Source organism: Manihot esculenta, chromosome 17 (genome assembly GCF_001659605.2).
Source record: "Manihot esculenta cultivar AM560-2 chromosome 17, M.esculenta_v8, whole genome shotgun sequence".
In the NCBI taxonomy this organism is placed as follows: domain Eukaryota; kingdom Viridiplantae; phylum Streptophyta; class Magnoliopsida; order Malpighiales; family Euphorbiaceae; genus Manihot; species Manihot esculenta.
Window position 1 is genome coordinate 31101128 of NC_035177.2, and position 12978 is coordinate 31114105.

The 12978-nt window shown below is 33.9% G+C and overlaps 2 protein-coding genes across 3 annotated transcripts; both read left to right on the plus strand.

Annotated features, from left to right (window-relative positions):
- Window positions 1-559: 559 nt before the first annotated feature.
- Window positions 560-6743, plus strand: LOC110604946 (sulfite oxidase). Of its 2 annotated transcripts, XM_043952289.1 has the most exons (12): window positions 562-918; window positions 1102-1217; window positions 1313-1375; window positions 1472-1508; window positions 1658-1739; window positions 2462-2580; window positions 2704-2799; window positions 3295-3405; window positions 3626-3727; window positions 4608-4655; window positions 5306-5521; window positions 6131-6743. In XM_043952289.1, the coding sequence occupies exons 1-12, from the start codon at window positions 844-846 to the stop codon at window positions 6245-6247; spliced, it is 1182 nt and encodes a 393-aa protein (XP_043808224.1). In that variant the 5' UTR covers window positions 562-843; the 3' UTR covers window positions 6248-6743. The 2 variants fall into 2 exon arrangements, with proteins under 2 accessions (XP_043808225.1, XP_043808224.1); XM_043952290.1 differs by lacking the exon at window positions 3626-3727 and having other exon boundaries at window positions 560-918.
- Window positions 6744-10801: 4058 nt separating this feature from the next.
- LOC110605550 (cytochrome P450 94B3) lies at window positions 10802-12419 on the plus strand. The gene has a single exon (XM_021744171.2). It carries the CDS (start codon window positions 10802-10804, stop codon window positions 12308-12310), a length of 1509 nt encoding a protein of 502 aa, XP_021599863.1. The 3' UTR covers window positions 12311-12419.
- The last annotated feature ends 559 nt before the right edge of the window (window positions 12420-12978 follow it).

Sequence of the window (12978 nt, forward strand, 5' to 3'; positions counted from 1 at the left end):
TGATGGTGGAATATAATTAATTTTATTATGTGGGAAGATTTCGGTAAGGACTTTAAAAGAGAAGGCTTGGGCCGTTTGGCTTGAACCTATCAACTAAATTGAATAGTAGTATCCATTTGATTTTACTATTAATCATATTCGACTAGAAAAGGTATTCAATTGTTCATTTTTTTATTTTAATTTAGTTAAAAATCAGATTGCAAACTCATAAATTAAATGAAGGATACAGGAATTACATGATAAAATATGTTTAATTAAATTTTACAACATTAATTTGTTTTGATAGGCCAATCCATTTAACGAGCTCTACTTCCAATCAGTCAAAGTAGAAAAATTAGAGACTAGACAGTTAAACTCTTATATTAATTGGAGACTTTATTTAAAATAATTTATTTTATTAAAAAATTTGAATAAAGTTTTGGAAATTATAAACAATTCTACTTTTAAAAAAATTGAATTTTATTTTTGAATAAAATTAATTAAATTAAAATTTTGGCGAAATTTATATAAAAAGAAAAACTAACCGATTTATATTAAATTAAATTAGTTTGATTTGGCTTTGACGGTGTTTTCAGTTTCTTGGAGCCCGCCCACAGACGCAGGCTAATACTGCTTAGTACTTACCACCAATCCAAACAAGAACACCAATCCTCTAAACCCCAGCAAAACTCGTCACCACCCCCGGCGCCACCAACAACCTCGGAATATATACAGACGAATGTTGTCTGATTCTGTTGCCATGTCTGTCGCCTCCTACTGACACTGGTTCACAATTGTCGTCCAGAGTTTATCCAAACTATCTCTCCTATTAGTAGTTTTCAATTTGAAGAGAAGCTTTTGAGAATGCCTGGAATTAGAGGACCCTCGGATTATTCGCAGGAACCACCTCGTCATCCTTCTCTTAGAATCAATTACAAGGCCAGCTTCTATTCTCTGCCTTCTGGATTCATCTGAACTTGTGATTCTTTTGCTTTGTGATCCTATGTGTCCGGATGTTTGCTTTTTAGCTTTTGATAATTTTCTAGAGAGAGCTCATGGGTTAGCTCTTATGGATTTTTGCTTATTAGCCCTTATGTGTGCGGCTGTTTGAAAATTGTGCAGCAACCTTTTAATGCTGAGCCACCTCGTTCGGCCTTGGTTAGCTCTTATATAACGCCGGTGGAGTTCTTCTTCAAGAGAAATCATGGACCAATACCAGTTGTTGATGATATAGATAGGTTATATGCCCATTTCATTTCGTTTCTGCTTTTATTAAAAAAATTTCATCTTTCTGTCACTTTTAGCTGAACCTGCCATCTGTTTTTCTAAGCAGCTATTCTGTTTCCATGAGTGGTCTGATTGATAACCCCATAGAGCTGTTTATGAAAGATATCTGGTGAGTTTTTGGGTTCATTCTTATTTATCAGTTAGTTGTGTATTAGCGTGGTTTAAATTTCTGGGATGGGAATTTATATTATTATGATAATAACAGGAAGCTTCCAAAATATGTTGTCACTGCCACTCTTCAGGTGTGTTCGAACATACATATAAATTTAATCTACTTTTCGTTTTAATTAATTGGAGTTGTTCCATCAACTTATGCAGTAGAACGGTGATTCAGGTCCATTGTTAACTTCGTAGCATTGATACGTTCCTTTTATTTCTATGTACGATACAGTGTGCTGGTAACAGAAGGACAGCCATGAGCAATGTCAAAGAAGTAAAAGGAGTTGGCTGGGATGTTTCTGCTATAGGAAATGGTTTGTTTTTCTCCATGTTGGGGCTGTAATTAAGTTTGATGTATTTACATACATTTGGTGCATATAAAGCATAAATCTGTTTGTTTTTTAGCAAAAATGAAAGGGAAATATTTACTTTCCTCCCGTTTGTATGGAGAAAAGAGGAAGTCAAATTAAGGGGAAATCCTTTTTTCTATGTTTTGGTGAAGTGAAAATGAGCAAAAAGAAAATGCAGCATCAAGTTTGCAGTTCCATCATCCATGCTATCTTTTACATTGATCGAGTTTTATTCTCAAGGGTGAATAAGTAACTTTGTCACAAATGTTGTGCATTTTTCTCTCCTTTTTTTTTTTTTCCAAATTAAAGAGATTGAAATGGTGAGAGCAAGAGGAGATTTTGGGATTATTTGGTATCCTCTCTTTTTCCCCCTTTTTCCTAATCTTTCCATATGGAAAGCAAATTGGTCGTGGGGGTTAACTTTGTTTCAAATGGTGCATTTTTCATTGTCCTCTCTCTGTCTAAATAAGCAACTCTTTTAATTTTGATTGTCTGCACTGCAGCAAAAGACATTCGCCTGATCATATTGAGTTTCATATTTCTCTGCATGACATTCACCTGAGCATATTTTGTTTCGTATTACTCTGGTTCCATGTACCATAATATTCACATTTTGTGTCCTTGAGGGACCAGAAGTTTATGGAAATTAGTTTACAGTATCTCTGATGTAGGGTATTGTCTTTCAGCTGTCTGGGGTGGTGCCAAATTAGCAGATGTTCTTGAACTTGTTGGGATAGCCAAGTGGACAAGTACCACAAAATCAGGTGGAAAACATGTCGAATTTGTAAGCATTGATAAGTGTAAGGTATTAAAACTGGCCCTTTGAAGCACCTTTTAAAGCTTTTATATTTTTATTGCTAATCTTTGTGTTTCAGTTGATGATTGTTACATAATCTCCTTTATGTGTTATGTGATTATAAAAATGTAGGAGGAGAATGGGGGCCCTTACAAGGCATCAATACCGCTGAGTCATGCTACGAGTCCTGAAGCTGATGTTTTACTTGCTTATGAGATGAATGGGGAGGTCAGGAAACTGTCCATCACTGAATGGAATGTTATTCTAATTTAATTTATTCAACATCTCTAAATGTATTGGTGTCATTGCGGTCATAATGATGTTTCCATTGTACATACTTTAGAAATTGATTAAAGAGAGGGGAAAAGCAATACTTGGTCCTATCATATTGATAGTAATTTCAGAGACCATGCATCTGCAATGCCTAGTTGGTTACATGTTAAACTGCAGTGTATAGGTTCTTATCAGCCGGTTAATTTTTTTTTTCCTCACTTCCCAGAAAAGGCTTTTTAGAGCAGTATTGAGTTATTTCCATGTGAACAGTATCACAGGTCGATGAAGACATTTTCACTGTTTTTTTTTTTAAAATTTTTAACCTTGAGATCATATTTTGTGAATGTACTTTAATCTTAATTATTCTGTTTGGTAAACTTTTTTTCCAGTGAAATAATTTCATCATGAATTATTCTGACATCAGTTCATTTCCTTGTTATCATGCCAAAGCCTCTAAAGAGAGATCATGGTTATCCGCTGCGAGTGGTTGTTCCTGGTGTTATAGGTGCACGTTCTGTCAAATGGTTGGATTCCATTAACATAATTGCAGAAGAATGTCAGGTAAAGAAGAACACTCTATTTTTTATTTTTATTTTTTAGTTGTGGCTTCTTTCCACAGCTTAACGGCTGCATGTCCCAGGGCATGGATAGAGTGATCTGTGCTGTGAAAATAACTACACTATATCTTAAATTAACTTCACTTCTTTTTTCCTTTTCTCCTCTCTCCACTCTTTTTCAAACCATCATATCATGTCGCTGTATTTTACATCATTGTCTTTAGGGCTTCTTTATGCAAAAAGACTACAAAATGTTTCCCCCATCAGTGAATTGGGATAACATCAATTGGTCTACAAGGAGGCCACAAATGGATTTTCCTGTCCAGGTATATGCTTGATGTTGCTGCAAAGATTTTTCATTTGTTTCTTTGGATAAAAAGGGTAGTTTATTACAGAAATGAACACCACCTCCTCACCCCCCCCCCCCCCCACTAAAAAAAAGGAGAGAGGATACTAGATGATAAAGTATCTTCCTCTCGATGAATACAAGTTATTTGGAAATAAATGAACTGATAAAATGACTCCACCCTCTAATAAGGTAAAGGCACTCATTTAGAAGCCTGTGAAGTAGACCCATAAGCCAATTAGGGTGTTTTGTTTAACCAACAATAACTCCAAAGGAAAACTTTGATTCTAAAGAATCAACCATCTCTCCAACCAAATACCTATAACAGTACAACATGACTCTGTTGTTCTAAGCCTCTTTCCAACTCCTAAAAGCTGAAGGTTCATTTACGGACTACTTTCAATTTCCTTCAAATTTATTAAGAATAGCTGATAGAAAATGTACACAGAAACAATAAAACATTGCAATAATGAAAAAGATCACTCCCCTTTTTAGCAGTTAGCAATATGTCTATAGTGGATATGTATTGTGGAGTCTTCATATCTGCAACAAAGGCACATTAATAATTATTGGAATGCTTCATAGAATAGTTAATAATTATGATATTGTATTTTTGATGTGGAAGAATCTCTTAAGGCCAAAAATGAAAAGTTAATGACCCTTGGAGTTGTTTTATTTTATCAATTGGATCCGAAATGCTATATATGGGAAAAAGGAAGGTGGTCTAATTCTTATGTGCATTTAATTTTCATTTTCAGCACAATCAGTGATAAATGGCCTCAATTAATAATCAAGTCAGAACTGTTATTTTTCTAGACAATAATTAATTTTCTCACGTGTATGAGTGTAATGATTGACAGTGTGCAATTTGTTCTTTGGAGGATGTGACTGCAGTAAAGCCTGGGAAGGTTAGTTGCATTTGCTGTTAAAGATCTTAATGGATTTCTCAATACTTTTAACATGGTTAATCTTTAATTTACTAAAGCTTGCACTATTGTCTTGGTTGAAACAGTATTTGCTCCAATTCCATGCAGCATTGAGTGATTATATGGCTTAACATAATCTGCTGTATTTCCTTCATTCTTCTTTGTCATCATATTCAGTTTCACATCTTGAACTTTTGATTCCCATGACATGTTTTATTCCATTCTCAGATTATTTCTGTCAATGCACAGTTTCCAACATTCTAGGTGTCCTCCTGTATGAGTGGCCTTTTTGAACTAGATGTGCACTTAGTGAGGTATTTTAGGACTATGTATTTTAGACAAAACAAAGTTCTGTCACTTTCGGTTATCTTTGTTATTTAAGATATTTTTGGTATTCAACTTGTTATTAGAATAGGCTTTTTTTTGGTATACAATTAAGTGTTCTTGTGACTCTTTTAGCATCATCTAGTTTGGGATGATTGAAAATTTGAAATTGAAATTTTGAAGTGTAATTTATTCCCTTTATATTCTTTTTGGGGTCTTTTTATTATGGTTCTATATCACCTGGACTACTATACATTCTTCTGCCTTGTTCAGATGATCTTGGTCTTCATATGTCAATACATTTACAGGTGAAGGTCAGTGGATATGCGGCATCAGGAGGTGGCCGAGGAATTGAGAGAATAGATGTGTCTGTTGATGGTGGCAAAACCTGGGTGGAAGCTTCCAGACATCAGAAGACTGGTGTCCCTTGTATCGCAGAAGACACGAGCAGTGACAAATGGGCCTGGGTACTGTTTGAGGTCACAGTTGATGTGCCACACAGCACAGAGATTGTTGCAAAAGCAGTATGTACCTTTATAACAATCGTCTTCGTTGTAATTCTGTTTTACACTCTTATTTCCTCAAATTCATCAATTGCATTTGATGCATACTTGGAAATTTGCATGTTTGTGCATGACTTGTATGACTTCTAAGTACCTAAAATTATGTGCAATGATTTCCTAAGGCTAAAGATTATGCCAAAGCCATGGTTTTCAAAGCTCTGGTCCAATCTGACCTACTCACTAAGCCCGGAGAGCTTCTCACCGGCAATACCTTGGAATTTCATGTGTATTAGACCTTAGTTTGAGTAATTAAGTAATGTAAAATTTACTATTTAGTCTTTACATTATGGGAAACTTATTAGTTAGTTTTTCAATTTTGAAAATTATATTAAAACTTCCTTAAGGTTTTAAAAAATCTACTAACTAGGCATTCCATTAGTTTTAGTCTTTTAAGTATTTTACCCTTTAGTTTCTGTAATTTGAAAAAACTTATTAGTTGATTTTTAGTTTTGTATAAAGTTTACTAATTAGTCCCTTTGCAATGAGGGCGCTCTATTTAAAACATATTCTTGTCTCTTTATTTTACCTATAGTTTTGCAATCCATGACTTCTTCTATATATCATGGACAGGTGGATTCAGCAGCAAATGTCCAACCTGAAAACGTACTAGATATTTGGAATTTGAGAGGGATACTTAACACTTCATGGCATCGTGTTAAAGTTCAAGTTGGTTACTCAAACATGTAGACCGTGATCAGGTTCTGTTTTTTATATCCATGAAATACTAGAATAACAACAAAAACTTATCTAGATTAGGTCTATATGGATCTATAGTTGAAAACAATAGTAAGCTCCTATGAAATCCTATACAGTAGGAATCAATCTAGACCCAAAAGAATAACATCCCATTTGCTTTGACAGTGCGGTTTGCCAAGTTGCTTGGACTTTTCATTTCTCGTATGTATAGAGATATCTTACCTTTGAGCATTAGTACTACTGCTGCCCTTCACTTATCATAGTCTATGTTGATAAAAATAACTTGTGACATGGAGAGCCATGGAAAAGCTGGATCTCAGTTGTTGGACAATGAACTATGATGTTAAATAATGCTGCTTTGGTTAATTGTTACCTTTTTTTTAAAAGGCATGGGATAATGTAATTTAGTCAGTGTGCATCGACTTCGTTTTGCCCAATGGAATGTAAAATTATAATGGATGTATATGAAACTCATATTTTTCTGTAATTTTTTAAATATATTATATATTTTGAACATAATTATATATATTAAAATTATAATTATATTGCAATTACGGATAATTTACATATTATTATTAACTTTTATTCATATATCTTTTCTTAATAACTTGGTCACAAAATTAATTTTTAACTTTTTTGACATTTTCCCCTTCTTAAGGATTAAATGTTAATTTTGGGAATTAGGTTAATAAAACATTAATATAAAATCTTTTAATTTTTTGGATTAGGTTAATAAAACTTAACAAATGTTAAAATAAAATCTTTTTTTATTGATATTATTTATTTTTATCTTTAAATAGTATCTCGTATTAAGTTAAATTTTATATATTTATCAATATTAACTTTTAAAAAATTATAATTAATAATAAAAATTATGTTGATTATTTTTTTGAAATTAATTAATTTATAAATAAATAATAAATTTATTATTTGATATAAAAAATATAATCATAGATATTTATATAAATTTAGATATTATCTTTTTATCAAATATCATTAATTATTACACCATTTATTATTTTCAATGCCTATAATATTGCTCCCTTACAAGAGTAATATTTAAATTCTAATTTTTAACTTTGTATCCTAAGACTTAAATACTAATTTAAGTATGAATTTTTATAAAAAAATATTATATAAATTTATTTTAAAAATTGTGAAATATATTGAATCAAATTGAATAGAAATTAAAAGTTAAAAAACTTTATTAAACCGAAGCGAAAATAGTAAAAGATCAAATTGAAATCATATTAAAATTTTGATACTTAAGAAAAATTGAAATTGATTATCATGAAAGTTTTTTTTCCAGCGGCAAAAATGGTAACTATCAGATACTTCCTAGTTATTGCCGCAAAATTTGAGTGGTATGTAAATCGATGTAAACAATATATATTGATATGGGTGTTTAGATGAAAAAATCTATATGTGCTCACTAGAGGGATATATAAGAGCAAAAAAGAGACAAATGTGCAAGTTAATTAAAAGTCTTTATGGGTTTGAAGTAAGCGGACAGGCAATGAAATAATGAATTTATAGTAAAGTTATAAGATTATAGATTCAAACGGTCCTCATTCGATCATTATATGTTCATAAAACAAGCAAAAAATGAATTTACAGTTTTAATTGTGTATACTGATGATATCTTAATTACAGGTTCAAATGAATAACAGTTTTTGCATGCCAAACATTTCCTTCACTAACAATTCACAATTCAAGATCTATGATATGCTAAATTTTTCCTAGGATGGAGATCAGCCGATCTCAAGAAGGAATATTTTTAAATCAATGGAAGTACAATTTAGACGTTATCCAAGACACCGGTCTGACCAACTCGAAAGTATCATCCTATCCACTACCAAGAATCATCAAACTGGATAATGAGATAGGGGAGCTCATTAAACACGCAAAATAAAACTAAAGACTCGTGGGAAGGTTGTTTTACCTTGGTCTTACTAGACTTGATGTTACTTTTGCCATGCAGCAGCTCAGTCAGTTCACGCAATCTCTCAGAAAGTCTCACTGAGATGCAGCAATTCCAGTCCTTTATTATTTAAAATGGTGTCCGTAAAAAAGTCTATTCTTTTCTGTTTCCAAAGGCACACAACTCAGAGCTTTCTGCGACTCTGATTGGGTTTCCTACCCCGTATCACGAAAATCTATCACAGGCTACTGTATCTTTCTCGGATTATCCTTGATTTCCTGAAAAGCAAAGAAACAATGCACAATTAGTAGATCTTCTGCTAAAGCAAAATACATAAGTATGGCCACAACATTATGTGAATTAAAATGGATAAGTTATCTTCTTCGAGATTTTGATATATAAATATCTCTTCCTGTGTATCTCTTCTGTGATAATTAGGTGGCCGAGCATATTACCGCGAATTCTGTTTTTCATGAACGCACAAAGCATCTTGAAATTGACTATCACGTGGTTTGGGAACAACTCACAAAAGAATTCATTTCTACCTTGCACATCCCTTGTTGACATCCGCTTGCCGAACTCCTTATTAAGCCTTCGACCTTTATGTTTTTTCATGAACATCTATTCAAGATGGGCCTTCGATATCTGTATCCATTTTGAGGGGAGCCTGATAGTATTTAACGTGCCAGATCGGTTGGACGACCATTTTCTTCCAGGTCCGATGACTATCCCAGTAGACTAGGTCAAACGACCTCTTTAGTAAACTAGGTCGAACGACCACTCCAGCAAACAAGACGATGACCTCTCCAGTATACCAGGTCGGATCCAACAGACTAGGTTGAACAACCTCTCCAATAAATCAAGTCGGACGACCACTCCAGTAGACCAGGTGACGATCTCCCCAATAGACTAGGTCGGCTCCAACAGACCAGATTGGGCGATTTTCCCAATAGACCAGGTCGGCTTTAGCAGATCAAGTCGAATGACTTCTCCAATAGACCAGGTCAGACAACTACTCAAGGTCGGACGACTTCTCATGCAAACTAGATCGGACGACTATTCCAGATGACGTGACAGCTAACAAAAGAGGTCGGATGATCATTCCAAAAGACGCGCCAACCGTGCAAAATAACAAAAAAAATTTTTCTCTTTTAACTCATATATTTTTTATTGTAACGATAGCCGGACATAATGTGCTGTATATAAGACTTATACTTTTCCAGAATAGTCGATATTGCTATATTTAAACTCAATTTTACCAAATAAAAATACGAGCAGAAAGTATTGCCTCATCTTCTTTATTTCTATCAAATTCTTTTTGTTACATACCGCCATCTAAATCTGTAGAAGCATGACTAAGCATTGGGAATGTTCCATTTACAGTAAAAGAAAACAAAGAGGAAAGAAACATAGCAAACGGCAGTTCGTTAGCCACGTCAGGTTGGTTACTGATGAGTCGGATGTGTGTCATCTTCATCTTCCAGGATCTCTACTTCTGGTTGTTTATGGGGTGCAGGTCTTCGTTTATGGTCGAGTTATTATTTAAAAATATTATTAATACTATTATATATAAATTTATTAATATATTTTTATTAAATTCGAGTTTCAAATTTTATTCAGAACTAATTATTTTTATTAAAAGAAAAAGAGTATGAACAAGTTGAAAGATGAGTAACAAGTGGTGGAAAGATTGGCCAGTTAATCAATCATCATTTTTCTCGTCCAAGTTGTAGGCATTCAGAATCAAAGATAATTATGAGTTAATATAATTAAATAAAAAAAGTTATTTAGCCTTTTTTAATATATTTTTCACTCAAATTATCTTATTAAGCATAAATTATTTTTTATATTAATAAATTTTATACATTCAATACTTTTGGGAGGTGGTGAATTGTTTTTTTTTTTTTTCGACATTATTATAATATTATAACTTTCATTAATAAAATCGTTGGTACTTGTTCACAACTACTTCTCTTTTGTATGCAAGTCGATAAATTTATTTATCTATTTGTTTTATATTGCAATTATATAAATTTTGTCACGTTTATATATGTGTGGACCATCTCAAGAAAATTTTCAGACATGAATTAATATTAAAAATAAACAAGGTAAAAAAATAATTATATTTTTTGTGGAGAGGAAGGTGACAGGAAAATAGTTCATGTCCAATAATATCTCCTTATTTTATTCATAGGAACTTTCATGTGAACAAAGGCTTTTCTGATTATTATAAAAATTCAACACCCACTATTATTTTTTTAAGAATTAAACATTCGAAAATATTGAATTTTCTTAAATTAACACTTAATTTTTTTAAGTAAAACTACTGATTAACACTTAAAATTCAATAGAGAGAGAGAAAAGGCCACAGCCTATGGAAGGGGATTAATTAAATAAGTGTTACTTTATTATTTCTTATAATAATTTAGATTATCTGTATATAACACATGTTGGTATTTCTTTCAAATAAATCCATTTACTAAAAAAAAATTTACTTCAAAGAACAAATATATAAATTTTATTTATTTTTTATATGAAAAATTTTTGTGTTTTGAATTCACAGATCTTCACATAACTATAGATATTATAAATAGCATTAAGTTTTCTGCTCTCTGCATGTCAAGATGGCAACTTCCATTTTCCTATTTACATGCCACTGCATATCCTCCGTTTTGCTATATATCCCTTTCCTCTACATTCTCAACGTAATTTTATGCAAATTCCGGCAAGTTTCCGGCCACGGACCGCCTACCTATCCCATAATTGGATGCCTGATTTCATTCTACAAAAACCAGAATCGTCTTCTAGATTGGTATACTGAGCTGCTTGCAAAATCAGCAACCAACACCATTGTTGTGGAACGGCTTGGAGCACGCAGAACTATTGTTACTGCTAACCCGGAGAACGTTAAATATATGCTCAAAACCAACTTTAATAATTTCCCCAAGGGCAAACCTTTCACTGAGATTCTTGGAGATTTTCTCGGCTATGGCATATTCAATGTTGATGGGGAGCTTTGGCACATACAACGCAAGTTGGCTAGCCATGAATTCACAGCTAAATCTCTGCGAGAGTTCTTCATGATGACATTAGAAGAAGAAGTAGATAAAGGGTTGTTGCCGGTTTTGGAGTCACTAGAAGAAACAGGAGAGGTGGTAGACTTGCAAGAATTGTTGAGACGGCTCGCATTTAATATGATTTGTAAGGTTTCGTTGGGGATTGATCGGTGTTGCTTAGATCCTTCTCTGCCTGTTTCTCCTCTTGCAAGAGCTTTTGACATGGCGTCGGAGATATGCGCGAGGCGAGGAGCTGCTCCTTTATTTGTAGTCTGGAAGATGAAGAGATGGCTTGGGATTGGATCTGAGAAAAGGCTTAAAGAAGCAGTTGAACAAGTCCATCAATATGTGGAAGAGATTATTGTTAATAGAGAGAAGATGATAGTTAAAGGATCAGAAAATCAGGCTGAAGATCTTCTCTCTCGGCTCATATTGGCTGGCCATGAAGAGAAGGTGATAAGAGACATGATGATAAGTTTCATCATGGCAGGGAGAGACACCACTTCAGCAGCAATGACATGGCTCTTCTGGCTGCTCTCTTGTCACCCAGATGTAGAAGAAGAGGTAGTGAAAGAGATACAATTTACTAAAGAAACAAAGCTAGATTACGAGTCGTTGAAGGAGTTGAGAATCTTGAAGGCGTGTCTCTGTGAATCAATGAGGCTCTACCCACCAGTAGCCTGGGACTCAAAGCACGCCGTTGTCGACGATTTGTTGCCGGACAATACTCCCGTCCGGTCAGGAGACAGGGTGACTTACTTCCCTTATGGGATGGGGAGAATGGAAGCACTGTGGGGCAAGAATCGGCTAGAATTCAAACCAGAGAGATGGTTTCTTGAACCAGAAAAGAGAAGCTCACTGAAGAAGATGTGTGCTTATAAATATCCAATCTTTCAGGCAGGACCAAGGGTGTGCCTTGGGAAGGAGATGGCTTTCATCCAGATGAAGTACGTGGTGGCTTCGATTCTCAGGCAGTACGAAATAAGACCAGTAAAATCAGAGCAGCCACCGATCTTTGTGCCACGGTTAACGGCTCACATGGCCGGCGGCCTGAAGGTTGTAATTAGAAAGAGATAAGCACGTAAGGTTGACTAAAATTAAATAGTTGATTCAACGCTGCATATTTTAGATTTAAAGACGGTGTAACATAACATAAATATATATATATTAAATGCATATGGATAAATTCACCGGAACCACACGATAGAATTTTTTAAATATCAACACCTTGATACATAAATTAAAAATAAATATATTTTCTTTTTTTTTCTTATTAATTTAAATTTTTTTAATGAAATAGAGCAACAGTTATTATTTAAAGAAATAACTGTGAGCAGGAACGAAAGAAATATATGGCAAGCGATAAAAAAATATTTTGAAGGAGGATGAAGGTGCCAAGGTGCCACAAGTCGCAGCTGGTATCCTACTAAAGAAAACGCTCCTGCTCCGCACTGAGTGTGAGTACTAAGTTGTCTGATTTGCGAGAAACGGTGAAAGCAACTGAAAAAAGAATACACAGGAGTAGATGAGGATGATAACGTAGAAATAATGAGCAGCAACCGTATGCATACTAATGGGAAGAGGTTTGAGGAGGAGACGTGATAGAAATATTTTGTGTTTAAAAAATTGTTGGTCAAACGTGCGTCACGCTATGCGTATGCGTTAGTGAGACGCTTATTTCCCATGCACATGTGCTCTATACCTTACAACTATGGAAAAAACTTGATCCTCAACGACTCTCTCTT

Excerpts from the sequence above, each read along its gene's own strand:
- LOC110604946 (XM_043952289.1), top strand. The coding sequence starts at position 844 with ATGCCTGGAATTAGAGGACCCTCGGATTATTCGCAGGAACCACCTCGT. Across the intron at positions 1,740-2,461 it reads TGTTTCTGCTATAGGAAATG|CTGTCTGGGGTGGTGCCAAA; the intron begins GTTTGTTTTTCT and ends ATTGTCTTTCAG. Across the intron at positions 3,406-3,625 it reads TAATTGCAGAAGAATGTCAG|GGCTTCTTTATGCAAAAAGA; the intron begins GTAAAGAAGAAC and ends CATTGTCTTTAG.
- LOC110605550 (XM_021744171.2), top strand. The coding sequence starts at position 10,802 with ATGGCAACTTCCATTTTCCTATTTACATGCCACTGCATATCCTCCGTT.